The sequence below is a fragment of the Camelus ferus genome, chromosome 9 (genome assembly GCF_009834535.1).
Source record: "Camelus ferus isolate YT-003-E chromosome 9, BCGSAC_Cfer_1.0, whole genome shotgun sequence".
NCBI classification, from domain to species: domain Eukaryota; kingdom Metazoa; phylum Chordata; class Mammalia; order Artiodactyla; family Camelidae; genus Camelus; species Camelus ferus.
This window is the reverse complement of record NC_045704.1, coordinates 10,619,174-10,636,726: the sequence shown is the minus strand read 5'-3', so window position 1 is coordinate 10,636,726 and position 17,553 is coordinate 10,619,174. Positions and strand designations below refer to the sequence as shown.

The 17,553-nt window shown below is 40.7% G+C and overlaps 1 protein-coding gene and 1 long non-coding RNA gene across 2 annotated transcripts in view; one reads left to right on the top strand and one right to left on the bottom strand.

Annotated features, from left to right (window-relative positions):
• The window catches only part of LOC102508245 (zinc finger protein 677-like), a 30,845-nt gene extending 21,693 nt beyond the window's left edge, over positions 1-9,152 (top strand). The window contains exon 8 of the mRNA XM_032487380.1: positions 5,361-9,152. Coding sequence (XP_032343271.1) covers positions 5,361-6,709 — 1,349 coding nt within the window. The 3' untranslated portion in view covers positions 6,710-9,152. The remainder of the gene's footprint in view (positions 1-5,360) is intronic.
• An 864-nt stretch (positions 9,153-10,016) lies between these two features.
• On the bottom strand, positions 10,017-17,264 carry LOC106730775. Its single transcript, XR_001367239.2, has 4 exons — positions 15,739-17,264; positions 13,458-13,644; positions 11,073-11,221; positions 10,017-10,146 (listed from the first exon to the last, which is right to left on the bottom strand). It is a non-coding gene; the product is annotated as an uncharacterized LOC106730775 (long non-coding RNA).
• Between the last annotated feature and the right edge of the window lie 289 nt (positions 17,265-17,553).

The following is a 17,553-nucleotide window of genomic DNA, read 5'->3' as shown; positions in this document are numbered from 1 at the left end:
AAATTGCTGGGTCATGTTAGTTCTGTTTTATTTATTTGAGGAACATCTGGAATGTTTTCCATAGTGTCGGCACCAATTTACGTTCCATCTAACAGAGCACAAGCGTTCCCTTTTCTCCACATCCTTGCTAACACTTGTTATTTCTTGCCTTTTTTTTTTTTTTTTTTTAATAAAAGCCATTCTAAGAGTTGTGAGGTGCTATCTCATTGTGGTTTTCATTTTTCATTCCCCGGTTGATTAATGATGTTGAGCATCTTTTCGTGGATCTGTTGGCCATCTGTACGATTTCTTTGAAAGATGTCTGTTTGGATTTGCTGCCTATTTTTTAAATCAGTTTCTTTTGTTGTTTTTAAAACTGAGTTGTGAGTTGTTTGTATATTTTAGATATTAAGCCGCTTATCACATGCAAGATTTGCAAATATTTTCTCCCAATCCATAGGTTGCCTTTTCCTTTTGTTGATAGTTTCCTTTGCTGTGCAGGAGCTTTTTAGATTGATGTGGCCCCACTTGGTTTTTGTTTGTTTTTATTTTTGGTTGCAGATTCAGAAAATCATTGATAAGATGTCAAAGAACTACTATGTTTTCTTCTAGGAATTTTATTTCAGGTACTATGCTCAGGTCTTTAATTTGTTTTTTGAGTAGTGTAAGGTAGTGGTCAGGTTTCTCTTGTGTGTACCATTCAATTTTATCAGTACTAATTACTCATGACATTGTCCTTTCCCCATGGCATATTCTTGACTTCTGTGTCATAAATTTATTGACTGTATATGCGTGGGTTTATTTCTGGGCTTTCTGTTCTGTTCCATTAACCCTGTCCATTAACCTGTGTGTCCGTTTTAATGCCAGTAACATAGTGTTTTGATTACCAGACTTTGTAACGTAGTTTGAAATCAGGGAATGTGATGCCTTCAGATTTGTTCTTAAGATTGCTTTGGCCATTTGGGGTGTTTTTTGGTTCCATATAAATTTTAGGATTATTTGTTCTATTTCATGTGTATGTTTTTGGGTGTACATATGTTTTTGACTCATTTGTGGAAATACCAAGGAGTGTGATCACTAGATCTTATTAAGATTATGTTAATTTTGTAAGAAACGTCAAACTCTTTCAAACTGACCGTACCATTTTACATTCCCATCAGCAATGAATGAAAGTTTTTGCTGCTCCACATCCTTTCTAGTATTTGTTGTTTTCAGTGTTCTGGCCATTGTCCAAGGTGTGTAGTGATATCTCATTTGTTTTTAACACACATTTTCCTCAGTTAAATCTATGGCTTTATTTATTTTAGTGTAAATTTACAATGTTGTGTCAGTTTCTGGTGTACAGCATAATGTTTGAGGCATCCATACACATACATATATTCATATCCTTTTTCATTATACATTACTGCAAATATTGAATATAATTCCCTGTGCTATACAGAAATTTATCTATTTTATATATAGTTAATACCTATTTTATATATTACATATATATATTTATTTTAAATATAGTTAGTATCAGCAAATCTCAAACCCCAATTTATCCTTTCCATCCCCTCTAGTAACCACAAGTTTGGTTTCTATGTCTGTGAATCTTTGTTTTGTAAATAAGTTCATTTGTCTTTCTTTTTAGAGTCCACATATAAGTGATACCACATGGCATTTATCTTTCTCTTTCTGGCTTACTTCACTTAGAATGATGATCTATAAGTCCATCCCTGTTGCTAAAAATGGCATTATTTCATTATTTTTATGGCTGAGTAATATTCTATTGTGTGTGTGTCTGTACACCCCCCGCCCCCCATCTTTTTTATCCATTCGTGTGTCAGTTGGCTTTAGGTTGCTTCCCTTTCTTGGCTATTGTAAATAGTGCTACTATGAACGTTGGGGGGCATGTATCTTTTTGAATTAAGGTTCCCTCTGGGTATATACCCAGGAGTGGGATTCCTGGATCATGTGGTAAGTCTATTTTTAGTGTTTTGAGAAATCTCCTGTTTTCCATAAGGGCTGCACCAAACTAGATTCCCACCAGCAATGTAGGAGGGGTTCCTTTTCTCCACAGCCTCCAGCATTTCTTTTGTGAACTTTTGAATGACGTCCATTCTGACTGATGTGAGGTGATACCTCTCTGTAGTTTTGATTTGCATTTCTCTGATAAGTAGCAATATTTAGCATTTTTTCATGTGCCTGTTGGCCATTTGTATGTCTTCCTTGGAGAATTGCTTGTTTAGGTCATCTGCCCATTTTTCGATTGGGTTGTTTTTTTGCTATTAAGTTGTATGAGCTGCTGATATATTCTGGAAATTAGGCCCTTGTTGGTCTCATCATTTGCAGATATTTTCTCCCATTCTGTAGGTTGTCTTTTTGTTTTGCTTATGGTTTCCTTTGCTGTGCAAAAGCTTTTAAGCTTAATTAGGTCCCATTTGTTTATTTTTATGGCATTTTTAAAGTAGAGAACTTTTGGTATCTTCAGAACATACGTTTTCCTCAGTTGCAGCCTTAGTCACGGAGACAGCATTGAGCTGCTTTGCTGTAGCCTTATTCCATACGTAAGCTTTGAGTTTCATTTTAATTTCACATTTTTTCTTTTGCTGCAAATAATTTATTCCAATAATTAGTCTCCTTGTCTAGATTCTTCAGGCACATTGTGGTATACTAATATTTAAACAGTTTATTTAAGAACATGTAGGTAATTCCTACACTCAGTAATGGCTTCCTCATTATTATTACTTCAAACACTTATGTGTCCCGGAAATTTTCTTAAGTTCTTTGAATTACAGATTTAAGCGAAGCCCTGTCCTCTTCTTAAAAATTTCATCAGAAGTCGCCTGGTCTGTTACATCCCATTGTTACCTGCTCTTCAGACTGTTAGCGGCTGCTCACATCTCTGCACATAGAGCTCCGCCCTGGGTCAGCATGAGGCCGCCAGAATTGTTTCTGTGCTTAAGTGCTCCTGTGAACAGCACTTTTCCAGACAGACCACTCTCTGCCCTAGTAGTTATGTAATGCTCCCTTAGGGGGCTGTTTCCTTTTGCTGTTTCCGAAGTCAAAATAATTACTTTTGGATCAGTGCATATTAATTTCTACTGATTCATGATAAGAATATCTATAGTAATACACATATCGTAAGGGCACTTCTCAGCTGATGTCCCTTTTATGTCTGGTAATAATGTTAAAGAGCTAAAGGTATGATTTCAAATGCTTTACAAAGTTCCAGCAAAAGAGATGCTGTTACTTTCACATAACAAAGACATTTGCACTAAGAATCTTAATGTCAAAATTGATTTTCTGCTTTTAAAATGCATAATGTAGTTCACAAGTTATTCTTACCAAATACAATCACATCTGCAGAGAGTTTAAACCCTGGCAAAGGCCTCCTGCTAACCTTATTTCCAGCAGTCAGCCTCTGCTTCCTCGAGCCAAGGGATCATCGTCCAGCACCCATGAGCACCCTCCACTGCTGGGCCCTTGGGAGAGTTTGACTGCATCCACATGTGCTGATACAGAGTGGACTCGCCCATTCTCCTCTTGATGGCCATTTCCACGTTTTTGCTTTTAGGCCCTGCTAAGAACACCCTTGTACATACCTTCTGGATCGTATATGACTCAAGTGCATGCCTAAAAGTGGAATTCGTGGGATGTTCAGTTTGATCATGTTTAGCGCAAGTACTGGAATAGATGTAAACCTAAGTCTTCCCACGACGCCGCACTGTCTCGCTTTCTCAATCTTCCTACCTACAGTACAGTTTCCACAGAGTGAGTCAGTTTTACGCCTCTTGCTGATTTTTAAGGTCAGGCCTGGAACTGCGGTAGCGCAGTCAGATTTTCACAGCTCTGCAAGCACACGCACTGCTCCCACACTGCTCATGATTTTCACTCTAGCTTTATTTAATCTCAGTCCTGGCCTTCCCTCAGATCTTTATTGATCTAAATGAACTATACTGGTACGTCCTAGTGCTGTATTAATATTTTAGCACTTAGGCTCCCCAGTTTCCACAGGGCCGACCCCTCCCCACGCCACACAGGGGAAGACCCATACTCACACATGTACGGCCCGCACAGATGAACGCCACGATCTGGTCACTGTATATGACCATGTGCAGGACATGATGGCTCCTGCTGTTACCTGGGACAAGTAGGACACTGATGCTCTGTCACAGCTCTCTTCCTGTATCTTCTTTGAAACATTTCTTTCTAAGATACTGATATTTACTGGGATGTCTTAAAATTTCAACTGCCTGAGTGAGTGGTGCTGCTTAGCACTACGAGCATGCCATCTCAGTCTGCACACCTGGGTTCAGACTGTGGCTCTCGGGTTTTCTTTCTGTGTGAGTTAGGGATAGATGTGTAAGTGTTTGGGGTCCTTTATTTCTATGTGAAAATTGTGATAATTTACCTCTAGAATAATCAAGTAAGTTAATGTTGTTAGACGGCTTGAAATACTAGATGGCAGATAGTAAGGACTGAAAGTTACCTTTAGTTAATTAGATATGTCATTTTTTGGTCATGTTTATTATAAGATTGACCTTGGCCTGTGTTGTATTTTGGCTGTTGTCTTTTTGTAATTCTTTTTTCCATGTGAATATTCTCCCTGACCTTAGATGGCAAATTTTCGCATCATGCATTATACACTATATATGTGTGTGTGTGTGTGTGTACGTACACACACACACATATTTGCCATATAACTAGATAATTAAACGATACCCCATAGTCAGGTAGCTGAACTACGCACTGGCTGTTACAGACCTGTAGGCATGAGATCATGATTGAGGTCCCAGCAATTTTCCCTGATTCTTAATATACATATGTCTGTTTACCTGAAACAGATATCTCAAAATTCAGTCCTTTTCAACATTTTTTTTTTTCCTATTGTGTGTTCCTTCCGGAAAGAAAAAAAATTTTTTTTGATACTTATAAAAGAATCTTTTAGAATTCCAGAAGCCATTTTCATAATTGTGGTTACTTAGTAACTTACCTCCTAGATTTATCATGGGTTACAAAAATCTTTTATCAGTTGCTATTGTGATGTACCGATTTAAAGAATTTTTTTTCTTGCATCATATTTACATATTAAACACATTATTATAAAGATTAAGGATTAGGGAAGACAGTTCTGTAAGCTTGTACATAGATAAACTTTCTAATTATGGAGTATAATTTAATTATCCATTTATGTGGCCAAAAAATATATTATCTAGTGTGTGCTTGACATTTTATTATCTAAGAAAGAAGACAGAGAAAACATTAATATGGAAAAAAGAAAACTGAAAAAAGGTACATCACAGTAGTGTTTGAAGGCCATGCTTGAGAAACTTCTGTGTTCACCATATTATTTTTTAACTGTCATTTGATATATTTATTTTTTAACTCCATAATAGGAAGCCATTCTGCTGGATTGGCAATCAAGGAATTATTACCAAAAGAAGACATTCATAAAGGAGAATTATACCATCTAGTGATACTGGAAAGAAAGGAAAGCCGTAGCATCAAGGATTCTGACCTCAAAGAAATCTGGGAAAATATGCATGAGTGTGAGCGCACGTGGCGATGTGATGCAAGAAATTACAAAGAAACGCCTTTGACCCACAGCCAAACTCTCACTCACAGAGAAGATCAGGATGACAAATCCTCCATCAGCTTTCCTCAGTGTGTTTCTGTAAAAAGTAATACGTGTGAATATCTCATGCATGATAAGCCATTCATAAGAAACTTGCTAAAAATGAAACATAGCATAAGCATGGCGGGAAACACATATAGGAATTGTTTGGAAAGTAGAACCGGAGTAAGTTTGCAGGCCCACGTGGCTGCCCTGCAGGGACTCCCGACTGAGGAGACAATGTACGAATACAGTCAAGGTGAGAAGTCAATCAACGGTGGTTCCTCAGTTTCACCACTTAAAAGAAATCCTCGTAATATGAAAAACATCTTGTTACCTGCACCAGACAGGAGAACACACACTAGAGATAAATCTTACAACTGCAGTGACTGTGGGAAGGCTTTTTGCAAAAGATCAAACCTTACAAATCATGAGAGACTTCATTCTGCACAGAGGCCCTACAGATGTAATGAGTGTGGTAACGCCTTCAACCAGTGTTCACACCTCACTACACACCAGAGCGCGCACCCAGAAGAGAAATCATACAAATGTGATGTATGTGGCAAGGTCTTTAGTCGAAACTCACACCTTGCAAATCATCAGAGAATGCACACTGGAGAGAAGCCTTACAAATGTGACGAGTGTGGCAAAGCTTTTACCCAGTTTTCACACCTGACTAGACATCAGAAAATGCATGCTGGAGAGAAACCACACAAATGTAACGAATGTGGCAAGCACTTTACCCAACGTTCAAACCTCCTGGTACACCGCAGAATTCACACGGGAGAAAAACCCTATGCGTGTAATAAATGCGGTAAGGCTTTCACTGAGCGGTCGCAACTCTGGGGTCACGAGAGAACTCACACTGGAGAGAAACCTTACAAATGCGATGAGTGTGGCAAAGCCCTTACAAGACATTCATATCTTACTCAACATAAAACAATCCATACTGGAGAGAAACCTTACAAATGTCGTGAGTGTGGCAAAGCTTACACCCAGTTTGCAAGCCTTACTAGGCACCTGAAAGCACACACTGAGAGGGAACACAAGCCCCACGTATGTGGCAGTGCTTTTACTCAGAGCTCAAGGTATAGGGCGCATCAGATATTCCCTAGTAGAAACAAACCTTAAAAAGAAAATGATTCAGACAAAATTTATATGTATATTCAAGTCTTAACCTGCGGGGCTCCACGAGGGAGAAAAGACATGGCCAGAAGACACGTGAAAAGCTCAGCGCCGCTGATCAGGGAAGTGCAGGTCAAAGCCCCAGTGAGACATCACCTCACACCTGTTCACATGGCTGTGGTCAGAACAAGACTCAGCAAGGATGCGGACAGAAGGCAGCCCTGGGCACAGTTGCTGGAGTTGTAAGTTGGTGCAACAACTATGGAAAACATGGAAATTCCTAAAAAATTAAACAGCCTGTCATGTGGGCTAAGTATTGTACTTCTGGCTGTTTACTGGAAGAAAACAAAAACACTAATTTGAGAAGATACAGGCACTTGAATATTCTCTGCAGCATTATTTCCAGTAGGCAAGAAATGGAAGCAGCTGAAGTGTCCGTCGGTAGATGAATGGTTAGAAGAAATGGGATATATATATTACATGTATACACACAAAATGGAATATTGCTCAGCTTAAAAATGTCTAGCCAGTTGCAACAACATGGATGGAGATGATATTCTGCTAAATGAAGTCAGTCAGACTAGAAAGACAAATACCAAACGATCTCGCTCACAAGTGGAATCTAAGAAACAAAAGAATGAAAACGTTCATAGATACGAAGGGCAAGTGGGCGGTGGCTGCCAGAAGGGACGGCAGTGCGGTGGCAGGTGAAGCAGCTGAAAGGGGCTAAGAAGTACAAGTCTCTAGGTATACAATAGATACGCTGTGCATTACACCCCCGTGGCGTAAGCTGTGTGTTCAAAACTATGTTAACTTTGAGGACAGATTTTTGAGACAAATGTTACCTTGTGTAGTACAGCCAAAAGTAATGATGGTGAACACCAACCAATTATATTAAAAAAAAAAAAAAAGACTCCATTGTAGAGATAAACCACATAAAATTAATGTATGTGGAATAGTCTGTAACCAGGGCTCATGCTTTAAGTGATGTCAGAATATACATCTTTGAGAACAACCAAACCAATGTAATGTATGGCAAAGTTTATCCAAAGTTTAAGCCTCATGGAACGTAATTCTTACTAGAGAGACCATACAAAGAGTGATGAGCTTTATCAAAATCATCTCTGAGGTTATGAAAGAGTTCATATCAGATAGAAACCATACAATGTGTCCAGGCTTTTAAGCAGTGACCTTGGGATACACCACAAAGAAGTCACAGTGGACAGAAACATTACACATGTAATGCAGGTGCATAAACTGTTCAGTGGATCCTCTCAATGGACTCCACATAAGGAAATTCATACTGCTGGGAAGCAAGCCTCTTGCTTTTGAAGGCTGACTAACCTCACATACTAAATTCCACAGAGAATTACAACTTAAAACTCATGTCTGTCAATGGAGGGACAGCTGTTCAAAGATCTAATTATCTGCAGTTTGTAAAATGTTTTATTCAATTATTTGAGGTTTCTTGAAAAGGCTATGTTGTTACTAATGATATATCACCTGAAGTTTGAAGCCTGTTAATGTCACTCTTTCGTGGTACTGTCACCGCCATGATAAGTGAAAGGCAGAACAGTCGTTGCAGACAGTGTGCTCGCATCTGCAGCCTGGACTGTGGGAGGTTAGGCTGGGTAAGGACAGAAAGAAAGGGTCACTGAAAGTGTACCAGTCAGCTTTCTAGAAGGCTTGCTGTCGTGACAACCCTGAAGCCTCACTGGCTTACAGCGGCATTTTATTTCTTCCTCATATCCGTCATTACTCACCTCTTGCTTGGTTCTATAATTTAGTTTATCTAAGACCATCTTGAAGCAGAAGAGAGGGTCAGATGAAGCAAGCAAAGAGTTGGAAAGCTGCCACTGAAGAGTTGAAACGTCATTCTACACACCCCAGACTGGCCAAGGAGCTCACAAAGCCTCACCTGCCCTAAGACAGTCTTGTCAAGGGGAAGGAAGGGTTGCCTGAGTGGCCAGCCTGAGACCCAAGGGCAGACGTGTATCATTTCAGAGCAGCTGGTACTCAGTTGGAGATAATATTACTAGATGTGTTAGTGCAGCTTCTATCAAAATGTCCGTTCTTTGCACAAAATACGTTTATCCTTGACCCAAAGGAAAGAAAAAAAAAGTTTTACCCAAACAGGTTCCTCTTGATTCAGAGTCCTGTGTGACATCCTCCTTGCTCGTAACACATCCTGGACCAGAAAAAGAGGACGTCAGTAAGCCCCCCCATTCAGAGAGGGAGGGGCAGGCCCGCAGCGGTCTTGGTCTACAGCAGACGTGCAGTTTTCCTGAGCAGGTGTCGTCAGGTCCTCATTCCATGGGGCCTGGAGTGGGGACTGATCTTTTTTTGGCTTCATCTTTTCCTCTGAGAACGGATAATCCAGTATTTTGTGTCTCACTGTCCTTCACTTAACCTAGTTACAGCTAATAAAGTATAATCACCTAACGGGTTACTTCAAAAGGCATTAGGGCCATGTCCTTCACTTAGGCTGTGCCATGAATTTAGACTTAACTTCCCTGTGACCTTCAAAATGTTCCTTAATGGTAAGTTTTGTCAGTGGGACACGAGACACAGTTACAACCATTAATTCTGCTTGTTATTTATGATGTGAAGTCTAGGTTGTAATGTGTAAAAGCAGTTGAAAACCAAATGCCATGTAACTGTCTTTTGCTTTCCTGATCTCTGCATTGGCGGAAGGCATGTCCAGGGGTGATCACTCTCTCACAGGAAACCCGTGCAAATATGTGGAGACACGTTTCGTTTCACAGCTGGAGTGGTGCTGCTGGTAAACACCCTCCAGTCATGGCGCAGCGTCACACGACAAAGGAATCTCTGCCCCACAATGTCCATAAAAGGGAAAGCTGTATGCCACGTAAAGCGTCAACCACAGGAGAGCAGGAGTGTCTGACTTACTAGCAGATAAAACAGGTTTCAAAGAATATAAAATTACTAAAGAGAAAGAGCAAATGACATAATGATAACGGGTCAGTCCACCATAATGACTAGGTGTCCCAAGTACGCGCACAGCAGGGAGCAGCTGCAAAGTATGTGACGCGACAGCCGGTAGGACTGGAGGAACCGGCAGACCCACCAGCATAGTTGAGACAATGTCTCTCTCAATAACTGATAGAATGATGACACGGGAAACAGCGGGACACGGGTGAATTCAGCACCACCACCAAATCATGGGGCCTGATTTTTAGGACACCACTCAAAAACAGATTACACGTTATTTTCAAAAGCATGTCTCAAAACGGGTCTCATCCTGGGACAAAAACTACTCAACAAATTAAGTAACATGGAAATCAGTGTCCATTGCCTACAATGAAATTCAACCACAAGTCAAAAACAAAGTTTGCTGGGAAGTCTCCCAACACTAAAATGAAACCACCTACCTTTTAAAAATCCACAGGTCAAAGAGGGAAACTCAAGTGAAACACAACAGGCTGAAAGAAAATAAAAATAGAACATGTCAAACTTTGTTAAATGTAACTGAAGTCGTACTGAGGGATCTTTAGAGCATACGTGTGTATTAGAAAAGAGGAGTTACATCCAACAGTAATCTAAGTTGCAGTTAAGATGTCAGGGGAAAAAAGAATAAAAAATGATGTGGAAGGAAATAAAGGTAAGGACGAAAATAAAATTGGAAGACAATAGAGAAATGAAAAGAAGAGCTGGCTCACTGAAAAGATCAATGAAATTGACAACCCACTAGCAAAACTACCCAAGACAGTAAGAAAAAACACGTATTGCTAACATCAAATGAAACCAAGTATTACTAAAACCTTTAGACACCAAAAGAAGAGCAAGACTATTACAAAAACACATATACATACATTTGACAACTAAAATGGGCCAATTCCTCTAAACATACAACCTACCACGAATGGCCCACGTGAAAGATCATTTGGATAAATACTCTGAATTGCGGAGTGAATCTGTAATTTTAAACCCCCCTCTCCACCGATAAAAGAAATCCGCAGTCAGAGCTGGTGACTGTTGGCGCTTCTTAGTTTATAATATTGCTGCCTCAGCACCTACTCTGTGTAGCCAAGAGGCTGACCTTCCCCTTCACCACATGCCCTAGGTAACAGCCACGGAGTTACAGCAAGTAAGGTTCCTGATGTGACTCCCAACTGCCCTTTCATGACCATTCCCGCCAACCCCCCCCCAACCTCCCGTCACCGAGGGCCTTCCCCTTGTCCTACTTGTAGACCCCGTTCCCCTCCTGACAGTTACCAGTCCCTACTTTTTTGGTTTAAATTGACCAATCCAGCCTCTTACACCTGGGGCCCCAAAGCACTCCATCCACGGATCCCAACATGCCCCAGGTCCTGCCCCATGTTTGTTGCATCCTGCCCTGAACTCTTACCTGGCTCTTCAAGGGGTGCCTCGTAGCTCCTGGATATGAGTAATGAATCTCTCCATTTAACATTTCCTTGTAGTCATTTGTTGAGTAGGGGCTGAACATCTGACACCCAGGGTATAATTCTAATAAAATGTGGTCTTTTATGCTGAGAACTACAAAATGGTAATGAAGGAAATCAAAGATGATGTTTTAGTCATTTAAATGAAACACCATTTTCACTGAACTGTTAGAGACCATATTCACTGATCGACGATACAAGAAATGATATCAAATCACCCCAAATTTTCAGGTTTAACGCATTTCCTATCAAGATTTTTTTGCAGACATATTATTCTTCTAAGGTCAATATGGAAAGCAAGAAAACTAGAAGCACTGAAGTATGAAAAATACTGAAATGGTTGGAATCTCAAGAATCTTAATGCAATAATGATGGTAATCGACTGTGGTGCTGGTGGGATGACAGGCATGTAGCCCAGTGGAACAGAACGGAGAAACAAAAACCAGCCAAACACAACACAGTTGGCGCTCGACCACCACCAGCATGAGCTGCGCAGGTTCACTTACACATGCATTTTTTCGCCCCAATAAATACGACAGTACTACGGGATCTGAGCGTGACTGAGTCTGCTTGTGCCAAACGGGGCACAGAGGGCTGAGCACAAAGTTGTCCGTGGGTTTTCCACTGACTGGGGGTCGGCGCCGCTAACCTGCTGCATTGGTTAAGGGTTAACTGTGCTTTCAACTGCCTTTTTGACTAAAATCCTAAGGTAACATAATGAAGGTAGGGTTTCAAAAGAAATAGTCATAAACCAATGGAATATTTGTAGTGTGTGGGGGGGGGAAATCTCCATCTAAATTTCACACATGTACAAAAATTAGCTTCAAGTTAATCACAGCCTGAAACGTGAAAGTATAAAACTTTGTAAGATATTTAGGAAAAACACTCTAGAATGAAAACCAGGATCTAGGACTTGGTAGAGTTCTTGGACATAGCACCAGAAACATGATTCATAAGAGAGAGAAAAAAGATACACTGGAATTCAACAAAACTTAAAAAAATTTTGGTTTGTGAAAAACCATGTTAAGTTTTTTCAAAAAGCTACATAATAGGGGTGACTTCCCGAGGTCACCCTGCCTGGCATGCATACGGCAATATTGCCCTTGCAACAAAAAATGTTCACTTAAGTTTTTCTTCTTTCAGTGTTACCGTTTCTTCCAATAAAGTTACTGGTTCTTTAAAAAAAAAAAAAAGCTATGTAATAATAGAAAATGTTTGCATACCATGTATCTTCCAAGGGAGTGACACATAGAATGTATAAGGAGTTTGAGATCCATGACAGTAAAAATGGAAATTGAATTAGAAAATGGGCAAAAACATCAATAAGCATTTCAGTCGTGCACATACAGTGAGAAAACAGGCAAACGAAATTATTTTCAGCATCACCATTCAGCAAGTGTGATGCCTCAGAGTTTTCTGTTTCCTCCACGTTAAACTCTGTCGTCTTTTAGGGCTCACGGAAGAGTCCTGCACTCTTGTGATGTTCATTAGGAACATGTAATTGCAGGAACTGGCAAATGGGAACATAGGTTTTCAGAAGATTTTTATCTGACCACGCGGGCATGGCCAATGTCATTACACTTGAACTGAAATCGCAGTTCTAAGAGACGATGTCAGAACTGCAGACGCATCTCAGGTCCCGGGTGGACACCTGCCCCCACACACTTGGTACATCGCACTCAGCCCACGGTCCCAGCAGCGGGAAGAAATTGGGTGAGTGTTTGCCTATTTCAGGCTGAGAGGCAGGGGCATGAGCGAGCACATCTCAAACAATGTTTCTGGAGTAGAAACTAGTCCAGTGGCAGAGACACTGAGGTAGGAGGAATAACCCTGAGAAAAGGACTGAGTTTGTGGAGATAAACTAGAAGTCCTAATACCCCTGGTTTGTGACATGAGAATAAACATCAGCACTTTTTTCAGAGATCAAAATTCAGTAAGTTATTATGAACAAAGCATTTAAAATGACTCACTCAAACTGTGCTATGGAAAATACCCAAACTAAGATCATGTAGTGAAGTGATTTTTATTAAATACACATTAAATATATTAACCATTTTTGGATGGGAACAAATTCTAAGTGGAGGCTGTCGGGTGTCAGTTGCCACGGACAAAGTAGCACCATCCTCATTTTCCCTGCAAGGCTCTCCAGGCTCTGAATGTGCATTCTGGTCCCTGAGAAATGGCAGAACGGCCGACCGGCATCTGCAATGACTGTCTCCTTGTCACAAACTACAGGTGGAACCTTGGGGACTTTGTATCTTATTCATCATTGTAGTTTCATTTACTTCAAAGCATGCTTGTTAAACTCCACGTATTTGATTTTCAATTACCTGACTGTAGCCAACTCCCACGTTAAAAGGTCAGTTCGCCATCATGCCACTCCAATTATGCCACTGAACCAAAGACCGAAGGCAACTCTTTCTTCCAGTTTCTAGCGCACCCACTGTGAACCGGACATTGCCTGATGTGCATTTTCATGTCACAAGACTCTCCAAAACACCCATTGTTCTTTGGATCCTTTGGTGTTAAAGACAAAAAATGTAAATTAAACATAATCTGGGTCACACCACCAACTGGAAGTCCAAGCTGTAAGCATGTTTTTCTCCCACAAGCCCCACCCAGTAACCACCATAACCCAGGAAGCCCTGTTCTCTAAAACAATTTTCTGAACAGCTTCAAAGTCTCCCCAGTTCCCCTGAAAGCTGAATTATGAAACAAACATTCTCACAACAATTCAACATTAGTATCAGTCTCAATAACTTAGGCAAACTTTGGGGAGCGTTCCACCCTATTCCAGTGAATGGTCACAAGTGCCAATTACTCAACAGAAGCAGTGTAGGTAGTGAACATAAGAAATCTCTAGTTTATCTATTAAAAAGTTACCACTGAATATTTTTAACAGTAAACTCATGAATATCAATCTTTTCAAATTAACTGAGCAATTCAAGCAAAAAAGAGAGATTAACTTCATCCTTATTTCTGAAATTTTAAAATTTTCTAGTATTTTCCATACGCTTACTACTTTCAGTTCAGGTACACTGAGGTGCGCGCCACGCGTTTTATTTGAACACACACACACACAAGGCATGAAGAAATACATTCAGAGTGCATACTCACGCATGGAGGGCAGGGTTTAGGGGATATTAAACAAAACAAAGCCACTTGCCATGAGGACAATGAACCAAGATCTAATTTCAATTTCATCCCTCCCAGGAATGTGACCTTAAAGCAATTACTCTGAAATTTCTTGATCAACACCAGTGAGGTAATCTACCTTTACCCTCCTTTTCCCCTCCAAAAGGTGACCTTGCTTGAAACAATTTTTTTTTTAACTAGTAACTTTTTTCATCCAACCCAGGCTCTGCGTACAGAAGCTTTCCATTTTGTACAGCTCCTTTGGGCATCTGTTTATTTAGTAGATGGGATGCAGCCTGATACATGAATCACTCAAGAGCTAATTTGATCTTTACATCTACTCAGTTCAATTTCTGTACCTGAGTAGAAGCCAAGAGTCTGAAGCTGCACTGCTATGGCATTTTCATTTAGCCACAGAAATATTCTGGAGCAGTTTAGAGAGAGTAACTCAAATACAAATTGTGAATATATAATCCCCAAATTGTATGTTCTTTGACTCCAGCATAAAAAGAAACTATAGATTCTTTCAACCCTGACAGCCTAGAGGTGCACCGTTAGCTTCTGTTGGTACCAACGGGGATAAACTGTGCTGGTGTGACGGGACTCACCCCGGGGTATGAACACAGTGATTCCATTTTATTAATTAAAACATGAGACCTGTGATACCTTCTGAATAAAACAGCAGCAAAATACAGTAACACCACTTAAATGTGAACTACACACATACAGATATTCTGGCCCTTTTGACTAAAACTTCCTCTTAAGATAATTTCTTTCCAATTTCCAAAAATAAGGCTAATTTTTCATTAATCATAGCTATATATGTAGGCCCCCAACTGTGGGAACAAAGGACAGAGCCTTGGGCCAGAATGGTAAACAAGTTATGAAAAGCTGCAGGCTCAGAGGTGAGAAGGCTGGGTAGCCGAGGACGGGTGAGACCCCCCCCAGAGGGGGGCGACCCAAGACAGGCACAGCCGCCTGAGGCCAAGAAGAATGTTGTGAAGCAGCCGTGTCTCACACGTTCCGCCCTGATAAGCTGTAAGGCTCGCTGGTGCCAACACGAACATGATTTACCAAAACATAAAGGGTCTTCTGACCCTGAGCCAGATGCTGCCTGTTAACCGTTTCCCTTGTCGTTCTTCTTTGCTTATATAAGACCGTGCAACTTAACAAAGCTTCAGAGTAGCCATCGGCTCTCTCTGCATATGGTGTGTGTGTACATGGTACCGTGACACCAACAATATACAGCAGCTTCTCTTCAATGGACAAAGTGACCGACACTTCCCCTGCAACATGCCTACCAGATAACCAAGCCCTAGGAACGGGCCCCTCTCCTCCCATGAAAACCCCATCCCCGAGCACCCTGCCCTCTCTGTTCACAGTCAGGTGGCAGAGCGCCCTGTCCTGGAACCCGCAGTGGCCTCTCCACAGAGGGCACCTGAACACAGCAAGCATGGTGAGTCACGTCAGCTTTACCTTAGTCTCTGCCCCTCTCTGATGCTAATTTGCATAATATTTGATAATTCAGGGTCCTTGTTTTTCCAGGGAACATGGATGTGAACTAACCACACCCAATGAAGTCAGCCCCTTCATCCATTCCTTCCCAAAGATCATGAAAAGCCTGTAATGAAAGCGTGAGATCAAGACTTCAAATCTCAGGTGTAAAGGCATTAATAGTAATGTAGCCTTTTAAAGAAAACTCAAATAAATAAATACTTATACACTGGAGATACGCGCTATTTCCTCACACATCCTTATTTGCCATACACACATCACGCCATCAATCCTGGCACACTGTGACTTGTAACGACTCTGCAGTATGTAACACTGCAACCTCATCTCTGACCACCAGAGACTTTTATCTCTACTTTGGATTCTCTGATGTGTGGTCGGTTGTAAAAACTGCTCAGAAAATTTACAAATTCGTTCTATTTGTAAGGATTCCCCCAATGTGAGTTCTCTGGCAAAACATGGGCACGCTGTCTCCTAAAGGTGTCTCACGCCCGGTGTATATGTATAGTTTCTGCCCTGCGTGGATTCTCTCATTATGCCAAAGGTGCAGGTACTTCATGAAAAAATTTAAAACATTCATTACATTGGTAAGCTTACTTTTCAACATAAATTCTCTACGTTCCAGTTTTGATCCTCAGATACAAGTCTTAGCATACATACTGCTATCATGGGCTGTCTCTCAAAAATATACATTTTTATGTAAAAATTAAAAAATTGTAAAAAAAAGAAAATACATTCTGAAGTCTAGCCCATTGTGGGCCCTGGATAAAGCCTCCGCCCACATTTTTTCCATTCTCTTCAATGGGGACTCTCCGTTCTTGCATAGTACTTGAACACGAGTCAAGTTCTGCACTCACTGCATTTTTAAAGTGTTGCTCCAGCATGTTCCCCAACCTGGGATCTTTGTTCCAATCCTTGACCCACACATTAGTGCAGTTTTTGTCCAGGATAAGTATTCTTGTACCTAGTGACAAGTGAACAATAATTTGACACTTTGCCGCATTCATTCCATTTTTAAGTATGAAGTATTTGGTGAAGCCCGAGTTTAAGGCTCAGCCTAAAACCTTTCCACGTTCGGTGCATCTGTAACATTCTGTCCAGTATGAATTCTCTGATGACTGGTGAGACGTGGACTCCAAGTAAAGGTTTTTCACACAACGTGGTTATCTGTGAGGTAATCTGAATGAATGATTTGGCAAATGAATTCCTCTCAAGGCGTCGTCACACTAAACACCTTTACCTGGCTTCTACCCAGATATGAATTATCTCACGAGGCGTCAAGTGTGAACATATGCTAAAAGCCTTGTCACATTCTTTACATTTTTAAAGTCTCTCAGCAGCGTGGATTTCCTGACAGTAAATTAGGCTTGAAAGCACACGGAAACATCTGCCACACATTACACACACTTGTAAGCTTTCTCTCCCATGTGCGTTCTTCAGTATTTTGCAAGGGCTCCTGTTTGTCTGAAGGCCTTGTCACACTCCTTACATTTCTAAGGCTTCTCTCCAGTATGAGTTCTCTGATGAAGCACAAGATCTGAATTTCGATTAAAGGCTTTGCCACATTCTTCACATTTATGAAATTTCTCTCCTGTGTGGCTTATTTGATGTCTACTGAGGGAAGACTTCCAAGAAAAGGTTTTGCCACACTCCTTACATTTGTAAGGTTTCTCACCAGTATGAATTCTCTGATGAATCGCAAGTTGTGAATTTTGACTAAGCACTTTGCTATATGTATCACATTTATATAATTTCTCCCTTAAGTGGACTTTTTATGTT